At 38.9% G+C, this 19793-nt stretch overlaps 1 protein-coding gene across 2 annotated transcripts in view; it reads right to left on the bottom strand.

Moving 5' to 3' along the window:
- ttyh2 (tweety family member 2) overlaps positions 1-19793 on the bottom strand; it is a 78948-nt gene that overhangs the window by 23686 nt on the left and 35469 nt on the right. For both annotated transcript variants that reach the window (XM_042508500.1, XM_042508499.1), the window contains exons 4-5: positions 11735-11955; positions 5857-5952 (exon numbers count right to left, since the gene is read on the bottom strand). In XM_042508500.1, coding sequence (XP_042364434.1) covers positions 5857-5952; positions 11735-11955 — 317 coding nt within the window. The remainder of the gene's footprint in view (positions 1-5856; positions 5953-11734; positions 11956-19793) is intronic.

The following is a 19793-nucleotide window of genomic DNA, read 5'->3' as shown; positions in this document are numbered from 1 at the left end:
TCCAAAAATCTCTCAAATAAAACAAACTGAGAAGGAAAAATCCCTCTTCCTTTGAACTGGTTTTAAAAGATTATGAGCCAAAAAGGTTGTGAGCTGTCGACCTACGTGTCATCCAGGCCATATCTGTTTGACAGTTTGTTGTTTTAGGGCGAACGATGTTGGACTGCGTGAGTTTTTTTAAGCTGTGACATTGGGTGACTGGGCAAAATGGAGAAATGCACTCTGATAGCCTCCTCAGTGTCAACAAAAACCAAACAAGACTGTATCCAGTTTTGTGCTCTGGTGAGCCAAAGGGAGTCACTGAGCTACACAGAATAGCAGTAAATCGGGTGTAAACATGACACAAAGCAAACCAAGTGAAAAAGTCACGGAGGCCAATGAGCAGGGCAGCTGATGCACTAGCCAAGGATGAGGTCAAGTCACTGTAAATTAAATCAGTGTGGTAAATAGCTCTTCTTCTTAACTGAGAAAGTAAAGCTTTTTGCTACTGATGCATTCAGTCCACAAAAAGATATGGAAAGCAATTACTCTATATATCATTATACAAGCAATCATTACGTGCCATTTAAAACCGAGTCAAATGAAAGAGATGTGACCCTCAAAGCAGAAATGTTGGAGACAAACTGGAAACATGCCGCCAATGCCAATTAGTTATAATAATCACACCGTTCTTTCAAGTTTTAATTTTGGTCTGTGTCTTGTGACTCTCATCTCAGAAACCATTGGTGACTAACTGAATGCACCTCATTATGTTATGTTTATGTGTTTTGAGCGAAACATAACAACTTGCCCGCAGATTGTGACTCTGATGTCCAGAATATGGAGATAACTCTGGACTTTGCTGGATTAATGAATGTTTGGCTTCTGAGCTTGTTGGCTTTTCTTATCAGCACAATTATTGCTGGTTTGTGTGCTGACCATATATTAGAGGTAGTTGTGTACTTGTCATATCACATTAGAGCAGTAATACTTAACTTCCGGCCTGCGGGCCACATCTATCCCCTGATAGGGTGCCGAGTTGATTTACACTGGGAATTCGTTTTGTAGTTTTAGTATACATAATGTGCCAGAGCTCATAAAACAGCATTAGAATAGAACTTGTTTATCTAATAAAACTACAAGTGGAGGATCCCTGCACACCCCAACAGAGGTCCTTGCTCAGCCTCTGATGTCCTAAAATCTGAGAAACATTCACACAAAATCCTAGAAATGTCCTGAAATCCAAGAAACGTCCCAAAATCCTAGAAATATGCTAAAATCTTAGAAATGTACTAAAATCCAAAAACATCCTAAAATTCTTAACACATAGGGCTGCTGTAACTTGCGCCTGGCATCCTGTCACTTTGCAAAAGTGGCCACCAAGAAAAGCAAGTGTAATATCCCTGCTCTAGAGCTTTGTGCAACAAATCAAACTGCCCCTCGTCTTGTTGTTGTTTTTTTTTTCCAAATACACAACCTGCTGTGACCTGGATTTGCAGTGACTGAACTGTGGCCTGACCACTCCTACTGACTCAATGAATATTTAAGAACTGTAGCCATACATATGTTTTTTGCACTTGGTATACTGTCCTGGCCATTTATTTTGTATAGATACAGAACTACAGAGGACCAAGTACACTTCCCTGTGGCATACCATAAATACAAGAGTTTAACATAGTGAACAATGCTTAAGGGGACACAATGTTTCCACAGTAGCACTGTTGGGTCAGGACTGCATTACTGGCGGTAATCCCCGAATAAGCAGCACTGCTAGCTAGCTCCCACCAGACTCAGGTGGTGCTTAGGGCAATAAACTGATAAATACCAAAATTAAACTAGAGACTGACATTCATAATTTGTAAAAAAATATTTTCTGCAAATAACCCAACCAAATTACAGTGAACTATTGGCATCTTTATTGAAAAATTTTATTATTATGCCATTTCATCAAGTCTTTCTTCATATATGAATCAGCAACATCTCTCACTAACATGGGTCAAACATTTGTTATGTTTCTCTCAAAATGTTTTTGCTGTTGCATATAAAAGTAAATTTGAGACAAGGCTGCCTCGGTGGGATTCTGTCTAGACGAGTTATCTTCTCGACTTTTATTTTAATCAACTCTTTCACCCGCTTTCAAACTAAAAGCATCTCCTTGCATAAATTACAATATATTTATTGAGAAGCAGATTTGTGATCTGCAATCTCCTTTTGCACAGGTGGGAAACTAGTTGCTGAACTCAGCTTTCATTTCCTCGGGCTTACAGGGTGTCAATTGGTACTTTGGACATTTGAGATCACCCAAACTTCTCCTGTAAAGCTGTTTATTACTTTACACACACATCTTCGATTACCACTTTCTTTCCCCAGGTAGTAAATACATTTTCTTTCCTTGCTGCAGTTTTTGTTTCATTGTAATTTCATCCCACTCCTTTGCTTTGTTTGTTTAAATGACAATTCCTCTGGTGTACGTTCTTGCTCATGACAGCTCAAATTATTTCTGTCATCCAGGGAAATTAGCTTCTTCTCTCCTTTATTTTCTTCTGCATGAGGGGCACCCACAAAATTGCAATCCATGGCATTAAGCTTGGAAATCGGTCCTGCTCTGTTTTTTACATCCTGACATTTTAAGGTTCAGTTCACCCAATAGATGCTGTCTTATGTAGCATACTCTGGAGATTTCTGCCATCACCGTGCTACAATTGCGGTGGATAATAAATGTGTTTGCAGTGCTCAAACTGAAAAATTCAGCAGCAACATGCAGAACAAACTAAAATTAATCCAGATAAAACTGCTGACAGCGAGTCTATGGATCGCTCTCCCTCCCTCACATGTAGGCGTATCTTCTTGTCTAAGCTGCTACTGTGTGTCATGCAAACACCGAGCGAGCCAGTTATAAGCACCAGGAAGAGTTGGTAGGCCCCCGGAGTGTAATCTGCTCCGGAAAGCCTCCAACCACTTCCACTCTACTGGAAGAGAGCATGCCTTGGGAGGGCAGACACTCTTGACACTGACTCATCTTGTGTGTGCAAAATGGGCCGGAGAGCGAAGTGGGGGTGGGTTTGTGGTTAGTAGGGCAAGTTTAGTGCGGCTCACACCCTGAATTGACTGATTGAGAGAGACAGAGTGACGCTCGGCTGGATGAATGGAAGCCCGGGTGGATTTCATGCCCTGTGAAAGCTCCTTTACAGCGGGAAGAGAAAAAAAAAAAGAAAAATCACATTCCAGTGGAGATGGATACACTTAAGCTATAGATACTGTGAGGAGATTAAATGAAAGTGGAGGCACTGCAGTAAAGTATTTGTGTTGCACGCATCATCGTCGGCGCTATCATCTTTCAGTGTGACATGTATTATAATGTGTGGGAGTGTTTTTTTAATTCCATAATTCTGTCAGCATCCTGTTTTCACTGAAATTTCTTACAGCATTTCCTGCCAAAAACTCAAATACATTTGAATTACATTACAGTTTTCTATCTAGAGGGCACTGTATAATAATACAAATACAAATACTACAACAACTACTACTACTAATAGTAGTAGTAGTGGGTAGAGGTAGTAGTAAAAACAATAACAACAACAACAACAATACTAAGTGTTATTATTGTAATTAAAATATTTTTATTTCTAAACTATTATTATTTACATTTTTTATTTTATTCTGTATTTATGGTATACGTCGACTCTGTCGACATAATAATTCTTCTTATTATTGTAATTATTATTATTAGTAGTAGTGGTAGTAGTAACAACAACAACAACAATAATAATAATAGTTATAATTAAAATTATTTTTCTCTTTAAATTATTATTTTTTGTTATCATTGTGTATCTTAATACATATTTATGGTAATATAATGATAATAATAATAATAATAATAATAATAATAATAATAATAATTCTTGTTATTATTTTTAGTAGTAGTATTAGAGGTAGTAGTATTTATTTATTCATATTTGATTGTTTATTCCTATTTATTTCTCATTTGTTTATTTATTTCCTTACTACAGGGTACACACTTATTTTCATTTCAAAACTTTTTAATGACTTTTCAGTAACCTATAATAATATTTCCATGACCATTTACAACTGTAAACACAAACATTGCTTCTTCTTAACAATAGCAGTGGGGCATAGCATAGATATGGAAACTTTAACATCCATAACCCTACATATTAAAGGTCCAGTATGTAGAATTTAGGGGATATATCTGCAGAAATGGAATACAATATATTAAGTTTGTTTTCTTTAGTGCATAATCACCTTAAAATATGAATCGTTGCGTTTCTGTTATCTTAGAGTGAGCCGTTTATATCTACAAAGGGAGTGGGTCCTTGTCAACAGAGTCCATCATGTGCCGTGTTTCTACAGTACAGACAAACCAAACACTGACTCTAGATGGGGCCATTTGCATTTTAGCTTCAGCCACTGTAGTTAAAAGCCGCCCACATATCAGATTCAAACTATATTCAAGCATAATTCCAGCTGGTGGTGGAATCTCATGACTTTTCCAAACCTGGAAAAGTCATGAGATTACAGCATTTTGCTGTGGAAACCCTGTTATGAGAGGCTGGCTATGTTCTAATAAACCCTGCAGGTCTTTTTATTTTATTCATCTTGTTTTCTTGTCACTCGTAAATGTAAAAAAAAATCAATAAAATATTAATCTGCACAAAAAGGTCTAAAAATACAGAGCTAAATAATGGATATGACCATACAGTACAAAGGTCCGGAGATACAGTACGCTTTGTCTGTTATCGGTTGAAATTCATGTCTGCAGCCATTCAAAGCAGGTCAAGTGTTAAACTGGAAGTACAATCGTCAGGAAGTTATATTACTGATAACATCAAATGGCTTCGCTCCATCGCTCCACAGCTCTCAAATCCAATTTGTAGAGCAAAGCTATTGACACGGCAACACTCCGAGCAAGTTCAACCCACCGCTGGCAACGCTGAAAGGCAAACGGTGAAATACAGCGGGGCTCGCAGGGGCAGTGTTTTTACAAGGACATGATCCAATACTCTACCACCTCATTCACAGGCGATTTCCCACGAGGAGACGAGCGGCTCCTGCCTGCAGCTCCCTCTGTCTACACCAACTCAAACCAGTTCATCTCAACTCTTTGTTAAAATATCTGTTGCTCCTGTTCGGTTTAAAAGACGAATTAAATCATTTTGCATTGTAAAAAAATCTAAAGCATAAAAAGAATGGGATGTGAGGGTGTTTAAAGAAATATTTCACTGTCAGAAAGTTGGCCTTTTAGTAAAACTAGAAACTGTCTGTGCAGTAAAAAGATGCAAATACTTTTGAAATTGGTCACATGATCTGTTTTGCATCAATTTGCGTCTTCTGTGGAGCTTCACTGCTTTGGGGGGAGATATATCTAAGCACTTGTTATTTGTATCACTGTTTTGATACAAAGTGCTGGCAGAAAATTGGCAAAGTATCCCTTTTACTTTCACCATGTTACGTGGAAACTCAAATATAAAGCTTTCAGCCTCTTAGATGCAGTTTTCTTTATATACTATAAAGTAAAGTAAATGCCTCTCTGAGAAACTGGAGGAAGTCTAATTGAGCTTTGAGCGCACATTCAGCTTCGTGTTTTAACATCTGGATAAATAGAATCTGTAGCAGCTGCTGCAGCAATGTGACTAAAACTAAATGAATGTTTTCATGTCGCCTCCTATTAGTTGTGATTTACTCAGTTAGCTAATCTCCCACTCCACTCCTCCTCTCAAATACCCTGCCTCCTCACTCTGCGCATTTAGGAGAATCACACATAAAACAGATTGCCTTTTTTTCTTTGTAAAGACAAACAAAAAAATAGCCGTAGTCTCTCTGTCAACAGCTGAGTTTTACTGTGCATATTAGACTCACGTGGTGAGCAGCCAGCGAGACTGCTTGGCGAGCCCGAGACAGGCCAGCAGGCAGATGATCAGGTCCAGGATGAGGAGCAGCAGGTAGGTGAGCCACCTGCAGAGACAGACACAGGCGGAAAATTAAACTGCTGCTGGTAAATGTGTGTTTTGGCAAAGTAAGAGAGGAGTTTTGTTAAAGGGGAAATCCTGGTTGCATGTAACATTGGTGTTATATGGTGTAGTTTGTGCCAAAATTCCTATCACTTATAAGACAACTGTACTGTAGTTTCACATGCTGTTTGCTAAACCTCCGCTCATAGCTTAGCAACTGTAACTAAGCACATGAGGTTTGTCATGTAATCAATTTTTTTTCAGAATTTTTTTTCTTTTATCACCTACCAAACAGAGACCCGCTATCCATTTTACTACACACTACAATAGTAACCTTCAATGAAAAATTCACCACCTTTTATTTGGATGTCCAATCTGGGTATTGATGGTAAATGTAGTCGATTGAAGCACTGATTTCCTCATTGTGTGCTATAATGACTGAGTGAGGTTTTTTACAGCTATTAAAATCAGATGTTTTTTCTTGCATCCACGGAAGAAAAAACTCTGCAAACGACATTATGCTCCTATAAATATTTCACACAGTTACCACAGAGGTGGCATTTTTGAGCTACCTGCTCTTCATCAAGTTAAAAATGCAGACGCACACTTCAAATACTTACTACACCAGGTCACCTGACAGATACCTCCCATTCATAAATGCTTATGACAAGAAAGAAAAACGAAAAAAAACGAAGGAAAATGAAATAGCCAAATACAGGTATATGCACTTAGGTTTAAACATTTTACTCTGCAGTCTTATATATATATATATATATATATATATATATATATATATATATATATATGTATGTATATGTTCATAATATGTGTATACGTGTGTGTATCTATATATATAGTAAAATAAGACTTAAATCACATTTTTATTTGTAAGATTATACTGAGGTTAACAACTAAATCCCACTATATGAAAACAACACTGCTTTTTATCGCCATGTCGTCTTCTACATTGCTCATCCACTGCAGAGGATGCTTTTTGCCTAGGACCGCCTTTTTCTGCACGATACGTACCGTACCAGCGCAAAAGCCTTTGACTGACCTTGACCGACAGATAAAACCCGAGTTGTTATAAACCGCAAACAATTTTAAGTCATTACAGCTTTGTGAAAACGACAAGCGGGAGTTGAAAACTAGAAGGGTAGAGTGCCCCACTTATTTTCACCTCAACAGACACATGCTGTCATCTGAGGTGTGTGTGTGTGTGTTGATGCTTGAGGGTATAATCCTGTCGAGTTTTGCCCTCCTCGGTGTACCCATCTGTTGTGTGAGCAGTGGTCAGTCTGTGAGTGGACACACAGAAAGCCTGTCCAGATGGTTAATAATGGATGGACTCAAATCCATACGGCTGAGTGTTTTTTCTGTGAGAAAGACTAGAAGAGGAGGGTGGAAGTTACGTCACCTTTTCACTCTGATTTAACAATCTATACATCTAATTTAATTCATTTTTCCTGTTTTTTCTGCCTCATCTCTTTCTCCACCATCACTCCTACATCCTTCTCACTTTCTACAGTTTTCTTGTCTTTTTAATAATTTATTTTATTTCCCACCCATCTGTGTCTCCCTCACTCAGCAGCATCCTTCCCACATCTCCCTCATGTTCTCCTCTACTTTCTTTTCTTCCTCCTCTTCTTTTTCCCAACTCTCTTTAATCTCCCTCCTCTTCGTCTCTTTCCCTTTCAGCCCCCTTTTCTTCCCCTCGTCGCCACCTCCTTGCTTATTTCTTTCTCGTTTCATCTTTTCCCCCTCTTGGCAGGGTACAGTTTGAGGAGCCGGGACGTCAACATGCACACGGAGGCTCTCGGGTGACGCTGCCACCGTGTTTGTCTGTGTCATCTTAATCCAATTAGAGTCAAATTGAGTGCGGAGACACGTAGGGGATGTGAGGGCTACATTTATGTGTGACAGAAAAGTACAAGTCCTCAAGAAATTGTGTCGGAGAGCAAGAAGCAGCTCCGGATGTTGAGTTTGAGAGGTTGATAAGGATAATAGAAATGACATTTTATTCAGCCGCCCTCGCAGAGAGCTCAGAGTCACCGTCATCTACGAGTTGTAGTTTTATGGGCCGGCTGACCTGCACTCACCACGAGACCCCTTTATAAAGCCAATCACATCACACCATGTCTTTTCTTTTTAATGCCGTAAAATCAATTTTATCTTTTTTTTTTTTATTGATTTTAAAGAAAATCAGGCAGAAAATTGAAGAAAAAAGACAGATTTGAATGTCCTGCTCTGGTCCACACATCTGTCCTTTTCCTGTTTCCCTCTGATCTGGTGTCATTGTCGTGTTTCTGCATTGTTGCCTTTACTTAGAGGCCTCTTTTTTTGTGTGTTCTTCTAATTTTGACAATGTTGGGTTTGCCAGAATCAGCACAGATGGGTTGGCATCTGAAACTTGACATTAATGCATATTTAGTTTGTTTGGAGTTAGCTGAATAATTTATTTCTGAAATGAAATAGTAGGTAATGAATAAAATTTTATGAAATAGTCCAGGAGATATACGCTGTTTGTGTCAGATTCCTCTCACACGTTATTTTATGAATATCAGTTTTTTCCATCACACAGGAGATTTGGAGCTCCACATGCTTGACTGATCAGGTTGAGAAATGGCACCTGCTCCGTATGTAGATCTAAACGGCTCGCTCTATCACAAAAACGCTACCATTCTTATTTTCAGGTGATTATACACTAAAGAAAAGAAACGTATGATACTTTCTTTCTGCAAATATGTCCCGTAAATCCCACACACTGGACCTTTAAGTGTAATAACTCCAAATGCACAATAAACCTAACCATCAAATGTAAACTTAGGAACTGTAAGAGTAAATATCAAATGTATTTAAGAGCCAAAATCCCTAAAGAAAATACACATTCCTTAAAATACCCGAGCACTGCAGAGCTGGAGTGTTTCTAGCTAAATACATACTGATGTTGTCAACATTAAAAACTGAGAGAAAATTAGATTAAAGGATGAATAAGAATAAAGCCTTTTTTTGTTTGTTTGTTTGTTTTTCAGTAAAGCAACATGACAAACAGTAAGAGCACGCTTGAAAAGTAAACTAAATATTCCAGGCAGGATGAGTGCGACGAAGACAGACAGCCAGCTCTGACTCAACAACATTCAGACTTTGATGACTCAAATCAAACACACACACGCACACGCACGCACGCCCGACCACAACTGTTTGTCGGAGCATGAGGCGGTGATAATGAGTCCATTAACAGCTTACAGTGTCTGGCTGTCTGCTCTCCGTTTCCTCTGTTAGTGCGGAGCTATGTGGGGTATTGAATTATCGGCAGAGGAGAGGAGTCACACAGCAGATCAATACAAACACACCAGCCTGTCTGTTACTGCCGACTGCACAGAAATACGATCAGACCGACACAAGGACGAGAAACTGGCGACGGGCCTGTTTCTGCTCCGAGACGATAACAGTGTGAGTTTAATGAGAGGAGACCTGGCATATAGCTCTTACTGTAGCTCTTAAGACTCTTTGTATCATAAGGGTCTGTAGTGTTGATGCAATGATTATTTTAGATTTAACCCTTTGATACCAGAGCAAATCAGTTTGATTTCTTTCGAAAACATGGGGAAAAAAATTAGCAAGAAATTAGCAAAATTGTTGAAAAAATATTCCCTGAAAAAAAGAAAAAAAATCAATGTTTTTCTGTAACAGAAAATCATATAACATAAGTTATTATGTTATATCTGTACTCATAAATATTAAATTAATCTAATTAAAAATATGCTTCTTTGGACCCTTTCCCTTAATTTATTGGATAGTTTTGTCAATCCTCCCCTTTAAAAAAAAACACCTAATATTTAACTAATTTTCTTGTCACATTTTACTAATTTCTTGCAATTTATGGCACACAGTAGCTTTTGAAATGTGTCTGAACGCAGCACAAAGAAACATTTTTTTTTGTAACAGAAAATCATATAATACAAATGATTAAATTGTATCTGTACTTATCTGTATTTTTTTATGTAAAATATAAAAATTATATAATTATAAATATGCTCCTCTGGACCCTTTTCTTTATATTCTTGGATAATTTTGCCAGTCCTCCCCTTTTTAAAAAGACAAAAAAGATAATTTTCTTGTCACATTTTATTAATTTCTTGAAAGTTATGGCACACTGTAGCTTTTGAAACACATCTGAACGCAGCACAAAAAAAAAAAGATGGTGATCCTGGTTTCAAAGGGTTAAACACCTGACAGAATCACTGTCGTGTCTGCCAGTGACTTCACATCCACATAAATGTATGACACACACACATGCAACCACCTGATTTCATCCCATCCACTAAATGTCATGTGATGTATTCAGGTCATAAAGTAAGTAACTACCCACACATGAATTATCTATTTAATGCACATTGAACTGTCAAGTTGCTCAGTGATTGCAGCCATAAACGAGACATGATATTATGAGTGGGTCTTGCATCACGAAGAAGCATCTATATTTAATTTTAATTTATAGTATTTATATTTGATCATACAAATGTGATTCCTGGTATATCAGTCTTCTCTCATGCTAAGGTCCCAAATAAACTAGTTTAGAAAAATGCAAGTTGTTCCCAAGATATGAATAACCATATTTATAAAACTTCTCTGCTGATTTGCATTTAGACGTGAATTTTTGCCTCCCACAAAAATGTGAGTGCACTACACCCTTGAAAATATTCATAGCAACAGTAAACAAGTTTTGAGGGAAATCCACATCTTTAATTTTGTGCTCTCAGCTCTGGATGAGTTCCATTTTTGGCAGTCTTCTCTTCCTTTTTAACTACATTAGAAATTTAGACAACCGGAGCATCACCAGCATTATGAATAAATAACGCTTGTGTCCAGCCTGTGCTGTACAAGCCCAACTCATACCGTAAAACTTCAGTTAAAAGCCGAGGCCAGATTAAACGCAGATTCCCTTTTACTAGCTGGGTGTTTCTTCACGTTTTGACGAATAAATGCGGATTCATTGGATATAAAACAAACCAGCCTGAGCCAGTTCTTAGCTGCTTAGATTGTGCATATAAATATAAATATTTAAACTTTTGTCGGTATCGCCATCCACAGTTTAATTCTCCACAATTCAATTCATTTTATGGAAACAGGGAAACACCAAAGTATGTTAATTTATTACTAAAAACATTACTTTACTCAAAATATTTTTTCATAAGTTCAGGGTCAGATTGTCAGTGAGCATCTGTCACCCTAATTTTGGTCACGTCGGCCCTTGACAGCTTTTTTTTCTGCTGATTCGGGTTGTTGAATTCGTGTCTGAGACGGCGGAGCTCATCAGTGCCAGAAATCACTTTGATGGGTTATGTGTGTGTGTTTTTAGATACTGCGCTCTTAGCAGAAACGGTTCATAATTATTTGTGTTTTTGTTTGCTAGTACAGAGTAAATATTATTTGTCCTAACATTGGGTTGTGTTGTTAATGTGCTATCTGGGATACGAGCATCTTGAATCCGTCCTGTCAGTCTTCCCGTTTCAGTGTCAGTGTGGTGTGTCAGGGCCTTAAGAAGGGCTACTGGTATTTGACATGGGTGCGGTCTATCTTTGTTTCTCTCTGCGCATCATCAGTAGTACAAGTCATATTTATACTGATTTAAATAAACAAATTTGATGAAGTTTTTCCCATCTTTGCTGAGCTTTGAGTCCCATGTAGATGCCTGTCCCAAAAAAATAGGCCAGTCCAGTCCAGTAATTCCAGCACATTAAGCCCTGATCATTTTTCTTACTGTGCATTTTTCTGTTCCTTACCTGTAGTACTCTATGTTTGCTGTTTGATCAGCGATCATGGCCAGGTCGACTTTAGCCTCCTCCCAGTCGGGCAGGCCCAGCAGCTGTTTGATCACATTGTCGGCCATCTGCTGCATGAACTGCAGGGTCTGCACGTAGTCGCCCCGTGTGGCGAAGATCTCGTCCAGCCGGGCGAGGTGCTGGTGCAGGCCGCTCTTCATGCTTCCCATGGTGCCTGTCACCTGGAGGGCAGAGGAGGAGAGGAGATGAATGGAACAACTGCACTGCTGCAGGGAGCGAAATATCAAGCACGGCAGCTAATTAACTGAACCATTCATGAGGCATAATAATCAGTGTAATAATCAGTATTCAGGTGATTTATTTAAGTGACAGTATTAATACTGCCCTATGAAAATACTCTGTTACAAGAATAAGTCCTGCATTGGAAATGATACTTAAGTAAAAGTAAGTAAGTATAACCAGGAAAATGTATTAAAGTATAATAAGTAAAAGTATGCAATTCAGAAAAATACCACAAAATTTCAAATTTAAAAAAAGAAGAAAAAACACCCCAAATATCAAATTATAAAAAAAATTCCAAAACTCAAACTTAAAAAAAATATAAATAAAACACCCCCTAACAATTATTTAAAAAACACAGAAAAACATTTTAATGTCTATAAAAAAATAATTTGCATGTAATTGTCCATGAATCAACTGATTGGTTAATGAACTTGCTTGTATAAACTGTTTGGTTAATTTGTATCTTAAGTATCTTAAGCTGTCAGACAAATGTAGTGAAGTAAAAAGTAAAATATTTCCCTCTGAATTGTTGTGGAGTAAAACATAAATACTTGAGTAAATTTAGTTATATTCCATCACTGATAATAATATATGCATTGATAAGTGACAGATAGTTCATGTTTCGAGCAATATTCTGGAAACAGAAAGGCAGAAGTTTTTAAAAAGCTGCCAAAAAATTATATCCTAAAATTCTATCGGCAGACTCGTCTTCCCACTGTGTCCTGCTCCTGTGTGGGTGCCTTTGGTCAACTTTCCTGCCTGAGAAAGTTCCCCAAAAAAAAAACTGGGCAAAGGTGAGGTGAGCCTAAGCATGAGGCTGGTGTGTGCAGCGGAGCGGAGAGAAGGGACAGAGTGGGAGAGCTGAATATTGAGTGTGGGTGTCGGTGAAAAGGTCCGTTTTGAGTAAACATTTCAGTTTGGAAAACAGCCAAAACTCGAGAGTCGAGATGTGAAATAGTAGGCTGGAGATTTGTATTCCACGACTGCTGCTGTTTGTTAGACTCCCTTTCCAAATTGATATCGCATTAATGAGAACGATAGACTGTTTACCTGTTTGAGCCCTGTAATAGTATAGAAACTAATCCATCCCCCGCGGGGAAGTGTGATCCTCTAAAGAACAAACACAACTAATACACAACTGACTTTTTGTTTTTGATCATCAGATTTTTACGTATTCAGCCAGATACAGCAAAAGCACATTATCTTTGTGGAGCAAACATCTCCTGTACAGACCTTACCCATTTCCTTGGGTTTAATTACTCTGTTCTTTGCCTTGAAGGGAGAAGTTGTTTACAGGGAAATGGCATTCACGGAGACATCCCGCTATTTGATAATTAAAAAGAGTAATAAATGCTTCCATTCAGCTCTGGGTACTTGGCATTCACAGGAGAGAAAAGTCATATTGTTGCTGTGTTTGTCAGGCATGGGATTTGCTGGAGCCGAGGCGAGGAGAGGTTGGGTGGAAGTAATTAGTTGGGTTTGCATTCAATGGTCGACCCACACCAGATGAGTGCAAACAGGACTGAGAGGCTACAGCCATGCCAGCGGCTCTGTGATACCCCTTTTCCACCAAAATTAAGGTTTTTCACGGGTAAAACCTGCTAAAAACAGGCTATAGACTGCTTTTTCATTGCAAGTAGAGCAGAACTGTGTACACAGCTCTGCTCTACTTGCGTGTGTGTGTGTGTGGTGGGGTGTGGGGGGGGGGGGGGTCTTTTTTTGCTGTCAGATCTACCACATGTGAACATAACATAACATAACATTTTTTTTTTTATTATTTTTTATTTTTTTTTTTAGCTAGCTGATTCCCAGCTCAAATACTGACACTTCGTCATACCCTTCAGGGTCTCTGTATTGACAATATCACACACAAAGACACAGCAGCTATTTAACGTCCTGTGGGTGAGTTTCGGCTGATAGAGACATGAATGAGTAGAGTTAAAGCAACATATATCACTGGCTCATTGTTCAAACAAAATCTGAATATTTGCAAAGTTACTATCACACAATCATCCTGAACAAAGTGGCTTTCATACTTCAAAATGACAAAAAAAAAAAGAGCCGTACTGGAGCATCCACTGAGATCACATTCACAGGCCCGTGGTGCTCTGTAGTTATCTGATCACTCATTGATACCGCTTTCCTCCTCAGACTGAGCAGATGAAATCGCAGATGAGAAATGAAGGCGTGCCTCCTGTGTGAGAATCTTATCTAAAACGCCCGGGGAGACAGCCAATATGGCTAATCTCTCCTCCGTCTTGGTCTGATCCTCACCGTGTAAGTGATCCGCACCGATCAAGAAGATATGATTCCCAGTCTTCTCAGTCTTTATCTCAGTCTCATGTTTTGAGGGCGCCGAGAAGCTTTGTGTGCTTCGCATCTTTCAAAACAAACAGTTTGCAGAGGAGTGTGTTTGGTGCAAAGCTTTTTTTTTTTTTTTTTTTTTTACTTTTGCCGGATATTCATTAATGTATGCCAGACATGGCATGTAGTGCCTCAGCAATGCTTCAGACTATGGGTTAAAGGGTAAAATACCAGATTAAGACCGAGCAAACATCCAAGGTTTACCTCCAATATATTCTGCACTTGTCCCCTAATCGCTTGATATATGAGCCTCGATGAACGTATCTGCTAAAGGTTAAAATACGGGTTTAAACTTTTTCTCCTGCTCTAACTGGATGTCTCTGCCTGATGGTGGAGAGACCTTTCTTCAATTAAAATTGAATGCGGGAGCTAGAGCGTGAAATGGAACATGGGTCTGAAGTGCCTCAGCAGCTCGGTCACCACAAAGATAGAGACCTTCTTCACCGCTGGGTAACGTAGCTCAGCTGAGCATCTCTTTAAAAATATATCCTCTCCTTTTCTCCCTCTATCGGATATGTGATGACCGCAGAGCTTTTAAGAGTTTGTCCTGCACAGGTTTGTTGATGAGACTGCAGCAGGCGTTTATATCGAGACCTTTGGGAAACCGATGGTCCATGCAGCAAAGATTGTTAACCAAAGGAAGGAAGTGGGATCGTCACGCTAAAAACGGTTTGCAGTGAGCGCTGCGATGCAGCCGGTCCGACAGCTTAATGAGTGTATTTAAGATGTTAAGAGAGCGAGAGTTCACACGCAGGTGAAAGTGGTTTGGCTACAGAGATGACCTCTGAACAGCGTCAGTGCATTCCCTTCAGCTGTACATGAGAGTGAGAAAGTCAGTTAAAGTGTAATTCAGTCATGTTTTAATTAGATATTAACCCTTTGATTTCTGAGAGACATCACTTTTATTGTGCTGTTTTCAGTTTTGACCTGATTGCAAACTGTGTGGGTTTTTTCGTTTGTTTTTTTAACATGGGGTAGATGGCAACAAGCAACTTGATAAGAAATGTTCTACAAATTGCAAGAAATTAGTAGATCCTGAAAATTATTTTTAAAAAGCTAGCGAAAAATGTATAGGGGAAAAGAGTCTCTTTCAAAGTTTTGTGCAAAGATTGGACTTTGCTGAGCTCTTCCAGTGACATTTCATATTTCTGTTTTAAAGACTGCAGCTGTTCTGCATGGCTGCTCTCTCGCTCCAGCTTCATGGCTTCATGATTTTCTTTAGGCTCTCCCATCTGCGGGTCCATGAGTCTTGCGCTTGTCCGTCTCCTCCTGGTAGGTGAGGCGGACCTTGTCCCACTCAGCCTGATAGAAGGCCTGTAGCCTCTTTTTACTATTTTTCCGGTAATTTTGTTGTCATTTTTACTTACTTCTTGCGAATTTGGGGATCATTTCTTTTTTCATTGCTCATTGCCTTCTTCCTGTGATTTGTAAGAAATTAAGCAAATTTTCTCAGGTTTCAAAGGGTTCAAAGTCTATGAATTGTATCCAGTTCCAATCTGAAAGAAATCATCAACTTCTCCATCACATATATGAGTACTTCCTATTTCCTAAACCCTTGTGGCTCTTCCCGAACCACCTAAACTAGAACAAATTATGAGGCAGAAGAGCACGATGCAAGCTTTCCGTATTGTAACTGAAATTACTGTTGTGAAGACGACAACAGGAGTCATATCAATACAGTATGCTTGATGTTTGCAATATAGTCAGTCTATACATCCCACAGGGAGCAAGCAGCAAATCCTCTGAGTTTATTCCATATATCGCCCACCTGTATTTTCACACAGAGATGCAAAAAACCATCCAGAGGCCTGTTGAATCTGGGAGCTGGCCAGCCTGAATGCTTTATCTATGCTGTAACGGGACTGATGTGACATTTGAAGTGTTTAGCCACACTAATAATAACTCTATTGTTTGGAGATGGGTGTTGTGAGAGGGTTTTGGCAGCCAGCAGTCACCCAGCGGACTGGGTCGACGTCTGGGTCAGTCACTTAGCATTTGGCTGGAGCTCAAACATGGTTTGGAAGTCGGCCCAATACATAATTACAAACATGCACATTTTCATAGCATTCCCATCATAAGAGTTTTGTAATAACAAGGTATTCACAACGGGAAGGAACAATTATAAAAAAAAAAAACTGAAATGAATATTTTTTGTCTTTTGGAGAGAGGTTGAAAGATGATGAATGTTGTGATAAATGTTCCCAGCACTCCTGATATTTCACCTCGCTCTCTTTTTGTGTGCACCTGCACAAAAACTCCACGCAGACGGTCCCAGTAGGCCCAGGTGGAGCTCAGACATTCCTGCTGTGAAGCGACAGTGCCGACCACTGAGCCGCCGTGCCGTGTGTGTCTGTGCACTCGCATGTTCACAGTCTGACCCTGGGTTTTGTCCAGGAAAAATGATTTCTGAGAAATGGCTCTCCTCAAAGGAGTTCAAGTATCTTGGTGTGCTGTACACGAGGGATGAGAGCGAGATCTACAGACAGATCAGTGCAGCGTCGGCAGTAAAGCTGGATTTACGGTCACTGCATGGGGTTAACTGGAGTCCAGCTGTGGTTATCTGCAGCTTAGGTTTTGATTTATAGTTGTGTCGTGGGCTCATTCATATGGACTAGACTGCGAAACCACTGTTCCTTTGTGTTGAAAGGAGTCAGTCGAGGTGGTTGAGGCATCTGATAAAGACAGAAAATGATGTGGCTGTGCAGTCTGGTCTCACTCCCAGGAATCGGCATTAGATAAAGACACACAATACATCTGTATTGTCCAAGTTTCAACTCCAATTTAAACCCGTTCCCATACGTATAGTATCAAGAGTGAAGGACTTTGACCCAGGAGACCAGTGTTTGTGTCACATGTTAAACTAAAAGTGTAACTAATAACACTTTGTTACAGTGCATAAGTATTTTTTGGGAGTACCTGTGCTTTACTTGAGTTTTTATATTTCTGTCAACTTTCACTTTTACTCAACTGCATTTGCTAGATTTCTTTTACTTTTATCACAAAATGACTTTTGATACTTCAGCAAACTAAATATTAGATACATATTAACATCTGAACTGGAGACAGAGTTAGTTTGTTTCCAGCTCACAGTGAATAAATCTTTACTTTGAACTGCAGTTATGGCATAACTTTCTGCAGGCTGGTAACGACTAATTGTTGACCGGTTCACAGCAGAAACATCAATACTTATTTATACTTATTTAACTTTGATAAAAACATTACTCATTATAGCAGTACTTTATTTAACTTTATTACAACAGTACATATTTTGACTGTATTATAGCAGTACTTTTTTGAATTAATTATTTCAGTATTTTATTTAATTTTATTATAACTGTACTTTATTTAACTTTTACATAATACTACTTTATTTAACTGTGAAATAGCAGTACTTAATTTGAATATGTCATTTAATTTAATCAAAAAAGTACTTTTTTTAACTGTGTAATGGTAGTACTTAATTTGACTTTATTTAAAAATATTTTATTTAACTTTACTTACTTAATTTTATTATAAAACTACTTCATTTCTCTTTGCTGTAACTGCAGTTCATTTAATATTTTTATATTTTAATAGTAGTTTAGAGATTTTAAAATATTGAGATATTTATCATGTATTGGAAACAGCCTAAAAATATTGCGATACTATATTTTAAGCTATATCACCCAGCTGTATATGAAAGTTGATTGCACCTCTCTCAGTATGCGAGTGTTTTGTTGCTAAGTGAGTTTCTGCGTGTGTTCATAAACACATCATATGCATATATTCCAGACCGTAACTAATCATGCTGTCAACAGAAGACGAGAAAAAAAAGCATCCTGTGATAATGAGTCTAACTTCCTTCCTTTCCTGGCTTATATACGGCGTCTTTAGAAGAAAACTCACTTCTAAATGCTCTTGTCGCTGGGCTAAAAGGCATTTGTGTGGGCCAGAGGGCAGTGAGGCCTTCATTGTCAATGATTTCAATACAGATTTCAATCCCGACTCTGCCAATCAGACAGGCTCGCATTGCGCCTTGTTCTTCCCCATCAAACGGCTTTGTCTTCTGGGCTCATGGTTGATTAGGTGGGGGGAGACTGGGAACTGTGTGTGGCACACTGGGCTCTTTGTCCAACCCGAGAACGAGACTCCTTAACAGTCTATAGCTGAGTGCAATGAACTCACTCATCCACACACACACATACACACACACACACACACACACACACACACACTCACGTGCATAAGCTGCTAAAATAAAGTCCACCATGTCCAATTATGTGTTTGCACGAGTTCACACGTCCCAGAGGGACGCTCTGACAAGCCTTCAGATGAGCTATATGTTAATGATTTCTCTCCTCTTGCTAATATGACTTTGAGAAATGAACGTGGCTAAGTGCTTTACAAGAATAACAGGAGACAATCAGCGAGCAATTCGTGCAATCTAGACATGACCAAAGAGACGAATCTCTCTGCGTTAAGGTGATACAAGCCTAACACGTTAAATCGATTAAATGGAGTAAATCAAAGGGGCTAACATGTTTATGGGCTGCGTTAAGCTTGTTCACGCACGTCACACGCGAACTAATCCCAACTGACAATCTACAGCAGCTCTGATCTTCCAACATCACTAATCACAGAGTTCTTACATGTTTCCACTTTCAATTATTTATAAAGTGCATCAATCGGAGCCAGACTCTCCATTAATATCTGAGACTGTTTTCCCTCATCCTCAGAATAAGAAGTTGTAAAATACTGCTGTGTGCTCTGTTCGCTTCTCAGCGAAGTGTTTGTTACCGAGGCCACGTTGAGTCACAGCACTAAGTGGCTCACATACCGCCACATTAATCTCCATTAACGCTTAATCCCTACTCTTCGACAGCAGGTTGCCCAGGGTCTCCGCCCGCGCTCACACCGTCACAGGACCGCACGGCGCCGAGGCGACAACGCACGGCTGATGTTTACCAACACTGCATCAGAAAAACACTGTTCTGTGGATTTCAAGTCAAGTTTTATATTAATCTCAAGTCTCAAACCAATCTGCACAAGTCACATATCAGGCTGCACACATCTTAAACGAATCTTTAACAGTCTCAGGTCAACCAGCACACATCTCAAATGATTCTTTTTAAACCTTTTGTCAGTCTGCATATATCTCAAATAATCTTTTCAAGTTTTAAGATTATCTCAGGTTATACCACAATAATCCTTCTTAATTCTCAATCCACACACACACTTTATATTAATATTTACAAGTCCCACACGCGTTTTCATATCTCACCACTGATTCACACTGTCTGATCTCGACACATCTGTGGAATATCTTGCTTTCGTATCTGTAATAGTATTTTTGAAAAGTAAGTCCAAGCTAACCCTCTATTGATTTTTATTTATTCTATAATAAGTCTGACTCAAGATCAAGTCTCAAGTGTAC

This window comes from Plectropomus leopardus, chromosome 19, assembly GCF_008729295.1.
Source record: "Plectropomus leopardus isolate mb chromosome 19, YSFRI_Pleo_2.0, whole genome shotgun sequence".
Lineage (NCBI taxonomy): Eukaryota > Metazoa > Chordata > Actinopteri > Perciformes > Serranidae > Plectropomus > Plectropomus leopardus.
The sequence above is the reverse complement of the archived record's forward strand: the minus strand, read 5'-3'. Positions and strand labels throughout refer to the sequence as shown.